The sequence below is a fragment of the Pristiophorus japonicus genome, chromosome 8 (assembly GCF_044704955.1).
Source record: "Pristiophorus japonicus isolate sPriJap1 chromosome 8, sPriJap1.hap1, whole genome shotgun sequence".
Lineage (NCBI taxonomy): Eukaryota > Metazoa > Chordata > Chondrichthyes > Pristiophoridae > Pristiophorus > Pristiophorus japonicus.
In genome coordinates this window covers 11,284,061-11,302,367 of record NC_091984.1, presented here as the reverse complement: position 1 = coordinate 11,302,367, position 18,307 = coordinate 11,284,061, and the positions used below count along the sequence as shown (strand labels likewise).

The following is an 18,307-nucleotide window of genomic DNA, read 5'->3' as shown; positions in this document are numbered from 1 at the left end:
GGCGCTGAGCTCCTCGTGTCTCAACGCCGAGAGCATGCAGAAATCAAGCGCAGGCAGCGGAAGGAGCATGCGGAAAACCTGTCCCACCCACCCCTTCCCTCAACGACTATCCCACCTGTGACAGAGTCTGTGGCTCTCGTATTGGACTGTTCAGCCACCAAAGAACTCACTTCAGGAGTGGAAGCAAGTCTTCCTCGATTCCGAGGGACCGCCTATGATGATGATGGTGATCTACCCTATCAATCCCCCTCAGAATTTTATCCATTTCAATGAGATCACCTCTCATCCTTCTAAACAACAGAGAGCAAGGTATTACTGCGACGGAAGCCATTCCAAGGTTAGTAAGATGTTATGTTGTCTATATTTACTACACTACTGTGTGGTGTAAAGTGTCCAATTATTTCTCATCAGGGAAACCGCACTCACAGGGAGTGGGTGTTGGGAGCGAAGGGATATGGCTATAACACTGCAGCCCCAACTCTCTGACCTGTGCTCCCGGTGCATGCAGCTCCACGCTGGGAATGTGGGATTAGCTTGATAGTCTCCGCACAAAAAGGTAGGCAAACCTTTTTTTTAAAAAAACTACTTGATGCTGAATTTTTTGTGGGAGTGGGGTGGTGGTGGGGGGTGGGGGGGAGACGTGGAATGATGACAGAACCGATTCCTAGCAATTTCCGATCCCGGCTTTCTCCTGTATTATTGTTATTTGTCCTACCCCTACCGCTAAGCCTCCTACTCCTGAGGGGGGAGTAGGAGTGGGAGCGCATCAGGGGAAGGAGGGGGAGAGGCGGGTTGGGTTTTAGACGCTGCATCGGAACACAGTTCTGAGGGGCTGGAGGTTGGCGGAAGATGTTCTGCACCTAGGTTTTTTGGCTCATCTTTACTTTCTTCAGAGGCTGGCCAGCCTGCCCTGTGTGCCTGAAGTTACCTTGCAGATTTGTCTCTTTTCCTCGGTCATATTTGATGATTTTCATCACATTTTTGTACCAATGTCCACTGGACACTAACGTCATCCATGAGAACCTCATCACTAAAGGGATAGTCATTGCCTCACTGTGATTATCTTTCACGTACCATCCTCCACGTTTCCAGTTCTTGTGCTGGCCTAGGAATTGGTCCGATCTGATACCACCCGCTATACGCAGCGCCCGAGATGCATTCCTAGGCCATGGTCTCCTCTCAGCGACTGGTGTCATTCCTGACACTCAACCCTTGACAATTAGGCAACTGGTTCAATCTAGACCGCAACAGTTAGACATCTAAAGACGGCACCTGGAATATCTGCCAGAGGGTGGGGTGGGGGTTGTCTGGCAGGAGATCAATGGAAATCCTCGAGAAGCGGCATTCTTTTTTTTGACATTTACGCCATCTCTTCGAGGGTTCGAATTTATAAATAAAGCTATTTTTTTTTAATTCAACCTTTGATTACGGTGAACTCTGAAACAAGCTCACTCGAGAACTTTACAATGGCAGCTGCCATTCTGTCCCAACGCCCACTGAACACTCACTTCATCCAGGAGGACCTCAGCTTCATCGTTCGATTTCCCTGGGAATTTGATTCTCATCTCATTGAGGGCCACCAGCGTTTCTTTGGTCAATTCTTCCTCTTGTTCCTTTGTTCTAAAATTCAAAAAGGAGACGCGCTAAAAACATAAAAGAAATAGTGAGGATTAGGACGTCGTTAATTTGAGGTCACAGCCATTGAACAGCACATTCTACAAAGGAGCTGAGATCAGAGATATAGCGAGCCATTCTCTCCTTTTTGTTGCTCAGTTAAGGGTTGAATTTTAGCCAATGTGCTCTTTTTTAGTGCATTGGTAGATACATTGATGTTAAGTTCTGTTCATATCTATTGAGAGAGGGTCTGAGGTGGTGGAGAGACATTTACGGAGGCAGGGGGAGGAATTCAGACCCGGAAATTCCACTGGGCTGCTCTACTGGGGAGATGGCAGAACCTCAGTCCACCAAGCCCCAAGCCAAGGGTGGCTGGGATCAACCACCTTTCCCTTCTAAAGGTTTAGGGGTCTCTCAAAAAGCCGAAGTGAAACTCACGTCAGTTCTCATCGGGCAAGGGTTCCGTTGAAGTATCACTAAGATGCAGTGGGCTCAATTCCCCGGGTAGGCCATCAATTCCCCCACCACCACCTCCGACACAACCCCTTGACACGACAAAATCAAAGATCTACCCATGTCCTCCTGCCATGAATAGGTTCTGCCCCAAATTCTTGCCACCAGCAGCTGACCGAGATAGATAGATAAATAGAATAGAATAGAAAGATTGAATAGAATAGAAAGACAGATAGAATAGATAGATAGATAGAATAGAAAGATGGCTAGAATAGACAAATAGAATAGAAAGATGGCTAGAATAGACAAATAGAATAGAAAGATAGATAGAATAGACAAATAGAATAGAAAGATAGAATAAATTACAAGATAGAATAGATAGATAGATAGATAGACAGATAGATAGATAGATAGATAGATAGATATACAAAAGAACCTATCATGCCTGTGTCAGTTTAATGAAAGAGCAACTTAATTCATAGAACCAGAAATCCTTACAGTGCAGAAGGAGGCCATTCAGCCCATCATGCCTGCACTGGTGCTTTGATCGAGCTGTCCAATTTAGCCCCACACCCCAGCTTTCTCCCCATAACATTGCACTTAGTCCACTTCAAGTACATGTCCAATTGCCTTTTGAAATTTCCGATGGGATCTGCTTCCAGCACCCTTTCAGGTAATGCATTCCAGATCTTAACAACCCTCTGTCTGAAAAATATTCTCCGCATTCCCCTTCTACTTCTTTTGCCAATTATTTTAAATCTGTGACCTTTGGTTACCGACCCACTTGCCAAAAGAAACAATTATTCACTACCTGCTCTATCAAAACCCCTCATAATTCTGAATGAGGTCTCTCCTTAACCAACTCTGCTCCAAGGAGAACAATTCCAGCTTCTCCAATCTCTCCACATAACTGAACTTCCTCATCCCTGGTATCATCGTGGTAAACCTCCTCTGTACCCTCTCTTAGGCCTTGACATCCTTCCGAATGTGTGATGCCCAGAATTGTACACAACACTCCAGCTGAGGTCTAACCAGTGATTTGTAAAGATTTTGCATAACTTCCTTGTTTCTATATTCAATATTTACAAAGCCAAATATCGCATTCGCTTTCCTAACCACCTTATCACTTGCCCTACCACCTTCAAAGATTTGTGAATATGCACCCTCAAGTCCCTCTTGATTTGCACCCCCCTCAAAATAATACCATTTAGATTATACAGTATCACATGTTGTTCCTCCCCAAGTGCATCACTTCATACTTACAATTAGTCCCACTCCCCCTGTTCTTTCCCCATAGCTCTGCAAATGTCTTCTTTTCAAGTATATATCCTATTCCTTTTTGAAATATATAGATTAATGATTGTAATTTTCTTTAAGAAGAACTCTTCAATAAGAGGCTGATTATCAACAACAACAACTTGCATTTATATAGCATTGTCAACATAGTGACAAGTCCCAAGGTACTTCACAGGAACATTATCAGACAACATTTGACACCGTTCCACATAAGGAGATATTAGGAAATGTGACCAAAAGCGTGGTAAAAGAGGTTTTCAGGTGTGTCTTAAAGGAGGAGAGAGAGGTAGAGAGGTGGAGAGACTTAGGGAGGGCCCAGGCAGCTGAAGGCACGGCCGGCAATGTTGAAGCAATGAAAAGCACAAGAGGCCAGAATTAGAGGAGCGCAGAGATGTTAGAGGGTTGTAGGTGTTGTGTATGCAATAACTCTTAGACTGAGTACTGTTTAACTCCAAGAGGTATAACCTTGGCTCTGCTTTATTAAGGCCCAAAATGACTAATATACAACATGGCTGCCCAATGGCCTCCATCTAGTGGCTAGTGATTCCAAAAGTACATACATGACCATACCCCCCTCTGAGATATTAACACAGTCTTTTACAAATTGAGACGGTTTGGTGCTTTACACTCCGGGGTTGACCGTCTCAGTTCAACTCCAGCCTTGGGTGAGTGTTCAGAGTCTGTTGTGAATGGTGGCTGGGTGGCTGACCTAGTGGGAGTGACAAAGGCTATGTCAGAGACTGAAAGTCAATTTTTATTGAACATGTCAGTGATTGAAAGTCCCGATTCACTGATGACCACTGAGTCCTCTGATGACTGGGGGTAGGTTGGTTGGTCGTCGATTGTCTCTTCCTCCGACTGTTCTGGTTCGTCTGTGTGCCACAGCTTTGTCTGATCCATATGATTCCTGCATGTTTGCCCATCTTTGAGCTTGACAATAAATACTCTGTTGCCCTCCTTGGCCATGACAGTACAAGCGATCCACTTGGGACCCTGACCATAATCCAGAACATATACAGGATAATTTACAGAAATATCGCGTGACACAGCTGCACGATCGTGATACCCTTGTTGAATTTGTCTTCTATATTCAACAAGATTATTCAAGTCAGGGTGTACAAGAGATAGCTTGGTCTTAAGACCTCTCTTCATCATTAATTCAGCAGACAAGACCCCGGTAAGCGTGTGTGGTCTTGTCCTGTAACTCAGCCGTATGCATGACAGACGGATCTGCAGTGACCCTTGGGTTACTCGTTTCATACTCTGCTTTATGATTTGGACAGCATGTTCTGCTTGCCCATTGGATGCAGGTTTGAATGGTGCTGACCTTATATGTTTGATACCATTGAGTTTCATGAACTCTTGAAACTCCTGACTGGTGAAGCACAATCCGTTGTCGCTAACAACGATGTCAGGCAGACCATGTGTCGCGAACATGACACTGAGATTCTCAATGGTGGCTGTGGATGTGCTGGATGACATGATTATACACTCTATCCACTTCGAATATGCATCCACTACAACTAAAAACATCTTCCTCAGGAAGGGACCTGCAAAGTCTATGTGGATCCTGGACCATGGTTTGGACGGCCACGACCACAGACTCAGTGGCGATTCCGCTGGTGCTTTGCTGAGCTGCATGCAAGTATTGCACTGATGCATATGATTCCAGCTCAGAGTCAATTCCCGGCCACCATACATGAGACCTGGTGATGGCTTTCATCATTACAATGCCATGATGTGTGCTATGAAGCTCACATACAAATTTCTCTCTCCCTTTCTTGGGAATAACAACACGATTGCCCCACAGTATACAATCCGACTGAATAGACAGTTCGTCTTTGCGACGAATGTAAGGTTTGGTCTCCTCGCACATTTGCTTGGGTATAGCAGACCAATCGCCTTTGAGGATGCAATTCTTCACCACCGATAAAATCGGGTCCTGGCTGGTCCAGGTCTTAACTTGTTGAGCCGTGACAAGGGTTCCTTCACTCTCAAAAGCATCCATGGTTAACATTAAATCTGCCGTTGTGGCAATGGCAATGGCAGATGGCTCAAAGCATCGGCACAATTCTCGGCGCCGGGTCTATGGCGAATGACAATCATAAGCGGATAATGTCAGCGCCCACCTCTTGATGCGGGATGAAGCATTGCTATTGATACCTTTGTTTTCAGAGAACAGTGAAATGAGCGGCTTGTGATCTGTCTCCAGTTCAAACCGAAGACCAAACAGGTACTGATGCATCTTTTTAACCCCATACACGCAGGCTAATGCTTCTTTCTCTACCATGCTGTAGGCTCTTTCAGCTTTAGACAGACTTTTTGATGCATGCGCGACTGGTTGAAGTTTACCCGACTCATTAGCTTGTTGGAGTACGCAACCAATTCCATATGACAAAGCATCACAGGCCAATACTAAATGTTTACATGGGTCATAATGTACCAGCAGCTTGTTAGAGCAAAGCAGATTAATGGTTTTCTCAAAAGCTCTGTCTTGAGACGCACCCCACACCCATTTGTCACCTTTTCTTAGCAGCATGTGCAGTGGTTCTATTTAGGTAGGAAGTTACCGAAGTAGTTGAGTAGACCCAGGAACGAACGCAGCTCCATCACATTCTGCGGCTTGGGTGCATTCTTGATGGCCTTGGTTTTCGCGTCCATGGGCCTGTTGCTGTCAGCAGCAATTTTCCTCCCTAGGAATTCGACCTCAGGAAGACGCACTTCGAGCATTTCAGTCTGAGTCCCACTTTGTCCAGACAATGTAGAACCTCTTCCAGGTGGTTCAGATGTTCCTCGGAGTCACGACCTATGATCAGGATGTCATCTTGAAACACGACGGTTCTGGGAACGGACTTCAGTAGACTCTCCATGTTCCTCTGAAATATTGCTGCAGCCGAGCGAATTCCAAAAGGGCACCTGTGATAAAGGAACAGTCCTTTATGCGTATTAATGCACATAAGTCTCTTCACCGTCTCGACCAGCTCCTGTGTCATGTAAGCCGACACCAAGTCCAGTTTGGTGAACGACTTCCCCCCGGGTAGAGCTGCAAACAAGTCATCAGCCTTTGGTAACGGGTACTGATCCTGTTTCGAAACCGTGTTGATCATAGCCTTGAAGTCTCCACAGATTCTGACTGTGCCATCACTTTTCAGCACAGGCACAATGGGGCTGACCCATTCATTAAATTCAACCGGTGATATGATCCCTTCACGCTGGAGTCTGTCCAGTTCGATTTCGACCTTCTCCCTCATCATATATGGAACTGCCCGAGCTTTATGATGGACGGGTTTTACATCTGAGACCACGTGGATCTGCACCTTGGCTCCCGTGAAGTTGCCGATGCCTGGTTCGAACAGATAGGGGAACTTGCTCAGTACTTGGGCACATGTATCTTTCTCCGACGACAACGCCTTGATGTCGTTCCAATCACATCTGATTTTTTTTCAAGCCAGTTCCTGCCAAATAGAGTTGTGCCATTGCCTGGGACAATCCATAGCGGTAACTTGTGAACAGCACCGTCATACGACACTTTAATTGTGGCACTGCCAATCACCGTTATGAGTTCTTTGGTGTACGTGTGTAACTTGGCATTGACTGGACTTAGCCTGAGCCTCACAGCCTTAGTATCCCACAACTTGTCGAATGCTCTCTGGCTCATTATAGATTGACTCGCCCCTGTGTCCCGTTCCATTTATACCGGCATCCCATTAAATTTCACATTGATCATTACCGGTTTGCTCTTAGTTAGGAACGAGTACAGTCCATACACTTCCTCCTCTGGTATCTCGGATTGCATATCCAGATCCGCGCTAGTCTGACCATCATCCTCCATGTGGTGTGTTGCAGCACGCTTGCTCAGTTGCGGACACTTGTGCTGGAGATGCCCCACTCTCAGACAGCCGTTGCAACTACATTGCTTAAATTGGCACTGCTGGTTCCGGTGATTTCCCCCACAACGCTAACACGTTCTGCCCAATCTTCTCCTTCCAAAAATCGCTCCAACAATCCAATTGTGCTCATTTTTGCATGCAAAAGTTCATGTTGCATCGTCGCCAAATGTTGTGTATGCAATAATTGTTCGACTGAGTATTGTTTAACTCCAAGAGATATGACCTTGGCTCTGCTTTCTTAAGGCCCAAAGTGACTAATATACAAAATGGCTGGCGTTTTATACTTGGGCTGCACACACATGCGTGCAGCCCAATTGCCTCCAACAGTGACGCCATCTAGTGGCTAGTGATCCCAAAAGTACATACATGACAGTAGGGCTGGAGCAGGTTAGAGAGATATGGAGGGGTGAGGCCATGAAGGGATTTGAAAACAAGGATGAGAATTTTAAAATCGAGGCGCTGCCATGTAAAATCCGTAGCAGTAACTTACGGGCATTACATGCTACTTTATGGCATAACATTACCTCATTCCAGTGAGCTTTTCACCCAGTATAAACTAACCATTTCACAGTCTATATATATATAAAAAGAATTTGGGGCCAACTCGACAAGTCACATCAGTAAATGCTGTGCAGGTCATCAGTACGGTGACTAATTCAGCATGTCTGTGATAGCGTTACTGCTTACCGGTGCCGAATAGATGGTGCTCAGGCTGGTACTGTGTGGCATCCGCTGGATGGTCGTATTTCGGTTCAGAGATTGCGACCGTGTTCCAGATGGAATTCTGGACGAGGGCACTGTGGGTTTGGCAGAAGTGGACCGAGACTCTGGTATGTGCGAGTGTGACTGTGTTGCCAAGGCAGAGATTGAGCGAGGGCAGGATATAGAGCGTCTGATTGGCACAGATGTAGTTGGCAATACTGAAGGGAGTGGTTTTGTGCTTGTGGCTGGAGGCTTCCATTTTATCCTACCTGAAAATAGATGTTAATAGTAAATGAAGTGTAAAGTAACATTTTCTCTTGACTTATATATTGTTGTGTTGTATCCTTCCTGCTGCACTTACCTCCAAGAACAAACTAAACACTATTGAGACTCCATGGATGAATAAAGCCATAAGGGAACAATTGAGGGTAACGAAAGAGGCATACAACTATTTTGAAAAGTAACTTTATATCAAATGCCCCCCTTTTTTTTGAGGGCACCAGAAACCACAATTTAACAATTGGAAATTAAAGGGAATCTTTTTCAAATCAGATCAAATTAAAATTCTGTTCCCTGTTGAAATGATGCATTCAGTCCCTTTGGTGCCCACCTCTCATGGAAGACCACGAGCGTACCGGTGGGCACTGCACGAAAGAGACATACGTTAAATACATAGACAGCAGAGGAGTACATGATAAGGGAGAATATGAAAAGATTAGGAGAGAAGTAAAAAAAACCTATTAGGAACTATGAAATTAAATTATCAAGGAACATAAAACAAACTAGTAAAATATTTTACAAGCACATCAATAAAAAAAGGAAGGTTGGGATGGGAATAGGACCATTAAGAGTTAGACAGAATAATACCACAGGTAAGGACAGAGAGATGGCAGAAATATTAAATAATTAATTTGCTTCAATATTTACCAGGGAGATAGAACAGGTGGACATGACATTGGATGATGAGATTAGTAATGAGATAAGTACATTTAAAATAAAAAGAGGGCTATTAAATAAACTAATCAAACGCAAAGAGGATAAAATCCCTGGTCCGGATGGATTGCATCCACTCATTTTAATCGAGGGAAGGGATAGCAGAGGCATTACTACACATAGTTAACTTATTCTTTAGAAAAAGGTGTCGTGCCAGAGGACTGGCGATTAGCTAATGTAATACTTATGTTTAAGGGGGATAGAACATGTCCAGGGAATTATAGACCAGTCAGCTTAATATCAGCGGTAGGAAAAATAATGGAATCCCTGCTAAAGGAGAAAATAGAAGAACATATATGAATATTCAGCATGGATTCCAAAAGAAAAATTTTGCTTGGCCAACCTCACTGAATGTTTTGAAGAGGTAACAGAGAGAGTAGACAAGGGTAATACAGTAGATGTAATTTATCTCGATTTTCAAAAGGCCTTTGATCAGGTACCCCATTTTAGACTGATGAACAAGGTCAGAGAATGCAGAGTCAGGAGACAAGTAGCAGAATGGATAGCTAGCTGGCTTCAAGACAGAAAGCAGAGAGTAGGGGTAAAAGGTAATTAGCTATTCACAGTGGCAGAAGGTGGGTAGTGGCGTTCCATAAGTATCAGTGCTGGGACCACTGTTGTTTACAATTTATATTAACGATTTAGACTTTGGAATCAAAAACACAATTTCTAAATTTGCAGATGACACTAAATTGGGGGCGATAGTAAATACTGAGGAGGACTGCAACAAATTACAGAAGGACAGTAATAAAATTGCAGAATGGGCATATAATTGGCAAATCAAGTTCAACACAGATAAATGTGAGGTATTACATTTTGGTAGGAAGAATAGGGAGGTCACTTATTATTTCGAGGGTCTGAGTCTGGGTGGGGTAGAGGAACAAAGGGATCTCGGAATACAAATACACAAATCACTAAAAGTTGCGACACGGGTTAGCAAGTCCGTAAAAAAAAAAGCAAACAAAGCACTGGGGTTTATTTCTAGAGGAATAGAATTGAAAAGTAGGGAAGCTATGCTAAACCTGTATCAAATCTCGGTTAGACCACACTTAGAGTACTGCTTACAGTCCATATGATAAAAAGGATATAGAGGCACTGGAGGGGGTGCAGAGATTTACAAGGATGATGTCAGAAATGGGAGGGGATACATATCAGGAAAGGATGAACAGGCTGGGTCTCTTTTCTCTTGAAAAAAGAAGGCTGAGGGGTGACCTAATAGAGGTCTTTAAAATTATGAAAGGTTTTGATAGAGTGGATACTAAGAACTCATGTTAAGAGGGACGGCCTATGATGATGATGACAGAGGGAATGTTTCCAATTGGGGGGGGGAAGAGAATAACTAGAGGCCATCAGTATAAGATAGTCATCAAGAAATCCAATAGGAAATTCAGAAGTGTGGTGAGAATGTGGAACTCGCTACCACAGGGAGTGGTTGAAGCGAATAGTATAGATGCATTTAAGGGGAGGCTAGACAAGCACGAGGGACAAGGAAATAGAAGGTAATGCTGATAGATTTAGGTAAGGAGGAGGCTCGAGTGGAGCATAAATGCCGGCATGGACTGGTTGGGCCAAATGGCCTGTTTCTGTGCCGTATATCCGATGTAATCCGATGTATCTGGGAAATCCTCTTTGGTAATCAGACCCGGTAGTAGCTGCCTGGGTGACCGCTGTCATATTGGTGTAATAGGACCCCGAGTCAGGCGGGAACCTCATACGCCTGAAAAACCAATCATTTTAAAATGGGGACAGTTTCACACACTCCATTTTTGCTACCCACCTAGAATCCGTTGGGTGGAGGGTGTCAAAATTCTCCGCAAGGTGTGAGTTACGGCAAAAATTAAATTTGCTGTGAAAAGGCAAGTTTTGTTCATTGTCCGCTGAGGTATACTACTTTATCTAATGGCCTCTGTAATTGTTCATGTACGCTTAGCCAACTCGAGGACTGCACTCTGGATTGCTTGGTCACTCAAAGACTGAGAGATATGCTGGAACACTCATTAGAGTTTGACAAATAAGGTTGCTGAAGGCGCCTAATCTGTCGGTAAATTGCTCGGACGAAACCATTCCCTCTGCGCAGCAACCAAACCTTTTTAGTTGGCTTTGGTGCAGCTGATTGGGCACAAATGAAGGAAAGAACAAAAGATTTGCATTTATATAGCGTCCTCAGGATGTCCCAAAGTGCTTTAGAGTCAATCCATGTTATGTTAAAGGCACTAAATAAATCCAAGTTGCTGTTGTGAGACATGTCAGCTCTCCCTATATTCCAATCCATATGCTTCCTCCATATCCCTTCATGCCCTAGCTCTCTAATGAGTGCATACCCTACTGAAGAGACCTCGTTTTTACTGCAGGTCCACTGTGCAGCACGTGTGGGACATCCGTATCATAGAATAGAATCATAGAAAAACTACCACACAGAAGGAGGCCATTCGGCCCACTGTGTCTGTGTCGGTCGAAAAAGAGCTATCCAGCCTAATCCCACCTTCCAGCACGAGGTCCGTAGCTTCATAGGTCATGGCTCTTCAAGTACTTTTTTAAAAGTGGTGAGGGTTTCAGCCTCTACCACCCTTCCAGGCAGTGAGTTCCAGACTTCCACCACCCACTGGGCGAAAAAAATTCTCTTCAACTCCCCTCTAACCCTTCTACCAATTATTTTAAATATATGCCCCCTGGATATTGACCCCTCTGCTAAGGGAAATAGGTCCCTCCTATCCACTCTATCTAGGCCTCATAATTTTATATACCTCAATAAGGTCTCCCCTCAGACTCCTCTGCTCCAAAGAAAATAACCCCAGCCTATCCAATCTTTCCTCATAGCTAAAATGTCCCACCTTATCCACCTGGTCCATCGCACCTGTGTTTCTGCGTGGCACACAGCAGTAGACTTTGCGCCTGAGAAAGGGCGATGGGTGTTCCCTCATCACTCGAGACCGAGGGTGAGGCCATCATCTGAGGGACTACTCGGAGCCAAAGGCAAGTGTTCTCTGCAGCACTGAGGACCAGAGATGGGACTCCACCCACAGCGCAGGCAGCTGAATCCTGCTCAAAGGCCCCTAATACTACACTTTACAGACTCTAACACTTCAATTAATTCTACGTCCATGATCTACTGGGGAATGCAAGTTCTCACCACCTTTCAGGTGAAAATGTTTTTAGCTGGATTTGCTGTTAATTGGCACAGTACGAGTTTTAAGATTATTTCCCATTGTTCTGCAGTCCCCTTCTTGAGGGAAGATCATTCCCAATTGACTTTTTCATTTAAACAGAACTATCTCTGCTTTGATGTAACTTTGAATACATATGTTAATTAAAACATTGATTCAACAGTAACTTTCAAAAGGCATATATACTTAAAAAGGAAAGATTTTCAGGACTATGGGGAAAGGGCAGGGAATTGGGACTAATTGGATAGCTCTTTCCAGGAGCAGGCACAGGCACGCTGGGCTGAACAGCCTCTTTCTATGCTGTATGATTCTAGCCCATGGTTTCTAAAAAAGCAGGGAGTTCTCCTTGTTCCTGCCAATATTGCCTCCCTCAATCAACTCCACCAAAACAGTTCAACTGGTCGCGGCTGTTTACTGGATGTTTGTTGGTGCAGAATAGCTGCTGCGGTTACCTCAGCAACAACCATCGTCGTGCTTCAAAAAGTAATCCGTTGAGTGAATTAGGTGGTGCTGTGGGTCACCTCTTTGGCCTTGTTTCTAATTCAGGCCAGACTAAAGGGACGGAAATTTCCACATGTACACTGATGACACCCAGCTCTATCTCACTACCACTTCTCTCGACCCTCTCCACATTCTCTAAATTGTCAGACTGCTTGTCCGACATCCTGAGGAGAAATTTCCTCCAAGTGAATATTGCAAAGACCGAAGCCATTGTTTTCGGTCCCCGCCACAAACTCCGTTCCCTAGCCACTGACTCCAACTCTCTCCCTAACTTCTGCCTGAGACTGTACTGGACTGATCGCAACCTAGGTGTCATATTTGACCCTGAAATGAGCTTGTGACCACATATCTGCAGCATAACTAAGGCCACCTATTTCCACCCTCCGTAACACCACCCGTCTCCTCCCTTGCCTCAGCTAATCCGCTGCTGAAACCCTTATCCATGCCTTTAGAAACATAGAAACATAGAAATTTACAGCGCAGAAGGAGGCAATTTCGGCCCATCGTGTCTGCGCCAGCCGACAAAGAGCCACACGGCCTTCGGTCAGCAGCCCTAAAGGTTACATACAAACCCATGACGGAAAGGCAAAGAGCAGCCAGCCCAACCAGTTCGCCCCACACCACTGCAACACCCCTTATACTAAAAACATCTACACTCCACCCCAACCGGAGCCATGTGATCTCCTGGGAGAAGCAAAAACCAGATAAAAACCCAGGCCAATTTAAGGAGATAAAATCTGGGAAAATTCCTCTCTGACCCATCCAGGCCATCGAAATTAGTCCAGGAGATCAACCTGGCCGTATTCTATTCCCTGCAGTACTCACCATTATATCTGCGCTGACCAACAAAAGGTCATCTAGTCTAATCCCAATTACCAGCTCTAGGTCCATAACCCTGCAGGTTACTGCACTTTAAGGCCCCAAATTTCCACATGATTTGCTCCTGATTTTTAGGAGCAACTGGTGTAGAACGAAGTATCTTAGAAATCGAATTCCCCACATTTAGTTTGCTCCAGTTCTAGTCAGGTAGAACAGTTTCACTTTGGAACAGAATTTTTTTTTCAAAAGGGGGCGTGTCCGGCCACTTACGCCTGATTTAAAAGTTTCGGCAGTGAAAACTTACTCCAAACTAAGTTAGAATGGAGTAAGTGAAGATTTTTGTACGCTCGAAAAAACCTTGTTTACACATTAGAAAATCAGGCGTAGGTTACAAATCAGGCATAGGGAATGGTGGGGGGGTGTTTAAGGGGAAGTTTACAAACATTAAACACTTCAGTTTTACAAATAAAGAGCCATCATCAATAATAAATGATAAATACATCAATAAATCAACCAATAAATCAATCAAAAAAAATTAATAAGAAATATATTTTTTTTTAAATCAATAAATAAAACATTTTCTACTTACCGACTGCAACACCGGGAGCCCTCCAACAGCGTGCTGGGATGCCCCCCTCAGTGTGTCTCTGTCAGTGTCTCTATCTCTCTGTCTGTCTGTGTGTCTCTCATTCTCTGTCTGTCAGTGTCTGTGTTTCTGACAGCGAGGGGAGGGGGAGGAGGGGGGTAGAGGAAGAGAGGGGGGAGCAGAGGGAGGGAGGGGGGGAGCAGAGGGAGGGAAGGGGAGGGAAGGGGGAGAAGGGGGAGGGATGGGGGAGAAGGGGGGAGGGATGGGGTAGAAGGGGGAGGGATGGGGAGAAGGGGGATGGGGAGAAGGGGGAGGGGGGAGAAGGGGGGAGGGGAAGATGGGGGGGAAGGAGATGGAGGGGGGAAGGAGATTGGGGGGGGAAAGGAGATGGGAGGGGGGAAGGAGATTGGTGGGGGAAGGAGATTGGGGGGGAAGGAGATTGGGGGATTGGGGGGGAAGGAGAAGGGGGAGGGAGGCTGAACGGGCCGGGCCCGAGACTTCGGGCAGGGCCCGTCCCCAGCACCAGATTTACAGGTAGGTGGCGTTGGGTCGGGTCGGGGGGGTGGTGGGAGGGAGGTCGGTTCGGTTCAGGTCGGGGGGAGGGAAGGAGGGAGGGAGAGGGAGGTCAGGTCGGGGGGAGGGAGGTCAGGTCGGATTCAGTCCGGGGGCTGGGGCGGGGGGGGGGGGAGCGGGCGTCGGGTCCGGTCCTGGGGCCGGGGGGGGGGGGGAGCAGGTGTCGGGTCCGGTCCGCGGGCGGGGGGGGGGGGGAGCAGGTGTCGGGTCCGGTCCTGGGGCCGCGGGCGGCGGGGGTAGAGCAGGTGTCGGGTCCGGTCCGGAGGCGGGAAGCGGGAGTCGAGTCGGGTCGGGAGGAAGCAGGAGCTGGCCGTGGGAGGAGCCTTATTCACACAGCCCCAGTGAGGCCATTCGGCCAGGGCTAGGGGCTGCGTGCTTCGGGCCCCTCCCACACAGTTTCGGGAGCCTGGAGCTACTGCACTTGCGTGTCCACTGTAGCGCGCATGTGCAGAGGTCCCGGCACGGTTTTCAGTGCAGGGACCTGGCTCCGCCTCCTACAGCTCCTGCTGCGCTGCGCCGCGGGCCAGAGGACCTGCAGGGAGGTGGAGAATACGGAGGGTTTTTTTAGGCGCACTTTGTGGCGTGAAAAACAGGCGTCCAGGTCGGGACTGCGCCGTTCTAGGCGCGGTTCGAAACTTGGGCCCTAAGTGTCCATCCAACCATCTCTTAAAAGTGGAGAGTGTTTCTGCATCCATCACTCTTCCAGGCAGCGAGTTGCAGATCCCCACAACCCTTTGCATAAAGAAGCCCCCCCTCAAGTCCCCTCTAAACCTTCCACCAACCACCTTAAAACTATTCCCCCTCATAATACACCCCTCCACCAATGGAAATAGACCCTTACTATCCACTATATCCAGGCCCTTCAATATCGTGTACACCTTGATGAGGTCTACTCTCAACCTCCTCCTGGGTTTGATCCAATGAGAACAAACCCAGCCTATCCAATCTGTCCTCTTAACTAAGATTCTCCATTCCAGGCAGCATCCTAGTAAATCTCCTCTGCACCCACTCTAGTGCAATCATGTCCTTCCTATAATATGGCAACCAGAACTGCACGCAGTACTCCAGCTGTAGCCTCTAGACTTGACTATTCCAACGCACTCCTGGCAGACCTCCCACATTCTACCGTACGTAAACTAGAGCTGATCCAAAACTTGGCTGCCCATGTCCTAACTCGCACCAAGTCCCGCTCACCCATCACACCTGTACTCGCTGACCTACATTGGCTTCCGGTTAAGCAACGCCTCGATTTCAAAATTCTCATCCTTATTTTCAAATCTCTCCATGGCCTCGCCCTTCCCTATCTCTGTAATCTCCTTCAGCCCCACAACCCCCTGAGATGTCTGTAATCCTCTAATTCTGCCCACTTGAGCATCCCTGATTATAATCGCTCAACCATCGGTGGCCGTGCCTTCTGTTGCCTGGGCCCCAAGCACTGGAACTTCCTGCCTAAACCTCTCCGCCTCGCTACCTCTCTTTCCCCCTTCAATACGCTCTTTAAAACATACATATCTCTTTGACTGTGCTTTTGGTCACCTGCGCTAATTTTTACTTATGCGGCTCGATGTCAATATTTTTAATCTCATCATACTCCTGTGATGCGCCTTTCGATGTTTCACTATGTTAAAGATGCTATATAAACACAAGTTGTTGTTGTTTGTCTGCTGGCTCTAACGGTCCTATGTGAAATGAGTGCAGGTCTTCTCAATCTACTGAGCATGGGGCTACAGCATAAAACTGTCCCTATTATGTCATTAATTGGCAAATGGCACTTCGGTTAGTTGGCGAAGAGAATAGGAAAAAACATCGCAAGGTTGACGCACGAATTTTAGAACAAAGTAGAGAGAACTTTATTGTGCATCTCACTGTGTGATGATACCAAGCCTGGGACTGCTCAATACTGACTCTTAGGTGCCTGAAACAGAAAGTATTCCGTTCCACAGCATTGACACCCCCTCACCCAAAATGGACATGAAAGGTGAAGGAGAAAAAAAAAGCAATTCATTATGTAGAACGCTGTGAGATGTTCTGATGCCAAAGGTGCTATACAAATGCGAATACTATTAAAGGCTTCGGAAAACATGCATAGATTGTTTTATATTTATTTTCTATCTATCTATATATATATATATATATATATATAGCTTCAGCATAAAATATAAAGAATTTTGTAATCGAACTTCTGTTGGATACAAAGATGTCTCCTGACAGGATTGAATGGAAGTTTCTTCTCTATGCCTGGGAATGTCATGCGATTCTGACTATATTCCACTCCTATTGGTTCAGGTGCTTCTCATAGCCGTCTCTCTTCCCACTTTAAATTGGGACAGCATTTCCCCTTGTCACCATTACTAACTGTAATTAGCCTTAGAACCTCTCGTTATGCCTGAGTGTGGACCCAGACATGACGAACCTGCCTGTGAAGGATAAAGTGCACAAATTGAGTGTACATGCACAGAACATTCTGTTTATTTATTTATTTAGGAGCCCAAATCGACAATACCCAAGTTCTAAACGTCAGGATAGAGTTCAGTCTGAGATAAATCTGGAGTCACCACGTTAAGCTGTTGAGTTTCCCCATCACGCTTCAAGATTAAGCTATTGAAGCATTAAATTTTGTGGCTCTCTCCCCATTGCCTGTCTCAATTTTGATCTAAAATGAGGAAGATTAGGCCAAATGATCCCGCGATCTTTTCTCCATATGGTGAGTACCATTAAGATAATAGCTAAGGCTAATTGATTAGTTTCCGTGGTGTCGCTAATCTGTCTTAAAACAGCAGACTTTCTTTGAGCTTGGTTCTATGTGCACAAATGGTGCCCTTGTCTCCTGGATCCACGTCAATACAAACCAGCCTTCAAATACATGGATGCAGTCATATAAAGAAAGAGCTTGCATTTTCATAGCGCCTCTTGTGACCCCAGGACGTCCCAAAGCACTTTGCAGCCAATGAAGTACTTTTGAAGTGCGGGCACTGTTGTAAATGGGCGGAACCACTGGTGTACGCCCTACTCTTACTCGGTTGGGATGAGCAGGGGGCAGTTAGGCAGGGTTGTGGAGCCTGTGGCCCCCAGAGCCATATGTAGCCCTCAAACCCTGGCAATCAGGTCCTCAAAGTCTACGCCAACTCAGTGATAGTATTTTCTAATGACTGTTTTGTTCTGTTTGGATTTGGTGGCCCTGGAAGTTTGAAAAAGCACTGGCCAGCACTGATGCTTCCTTGAAGGCTGAGATCTGATTGAAACACCAAGATATGTGAGTATCAGCAACACAGCAACATGGTTTAATGGGAACAAGGATTTAAACTTTGTATTTGGTCCTCAAGACTCCTGTGTGGCCCATAAAGCTTAGATACCTCCATGCTAGCAGATTTGTTGCAAGTGTATTATTGTTGGCCAATCAATCACTGGTGGAAAGGACCATAAAATTTGCTCGCTTTGTAAACTACATATTACTTAGAATTTTATGACACAGAAACAGGCCATTCAGCCCAATGGGTGTTTATGTTCAACACAAGCCTCCTCCCTCCCCTCTTCATCTCACCCAATCAACATATCCTTCTATTCCTTTCCCAATCATGAGCTCATCTAACTTTCCCTTACATGCATTTATGCTATTCGCCTCGACCTCTCCCTGTGGTAGTGAGTTCCACATTCTAACCATTCTCTGGTTAAAGAAGTTTCTTCTGAGTTCCCTATTGGAATTTAAATATATATAA

At 45.8% G+C, this 18,307-nt stretch overlaps 1 protein-coding gene across 1 annotated transcript in view; it reads right to left on the bottom strand.

The window, feature by feature from the left end:
- Positions 1 to 18,307, bottom strand: part of ttll7 (tubulin tyrosine ligase-like family, member 7) — a 283,178-nt gene that overhangs the window by 86,415 nt on the left and 178,456 nt on the right. Inside the window, 2 exon segments of the mRNA XM_070886446.1 lie at positions 1,509 to 1,643; positions 7,941 to 8,224. Coding sequence (XP_070742547.1) covers positions 1,509 to 1,643; positions 7,941 to 8,224 — 419 coding nt within the window.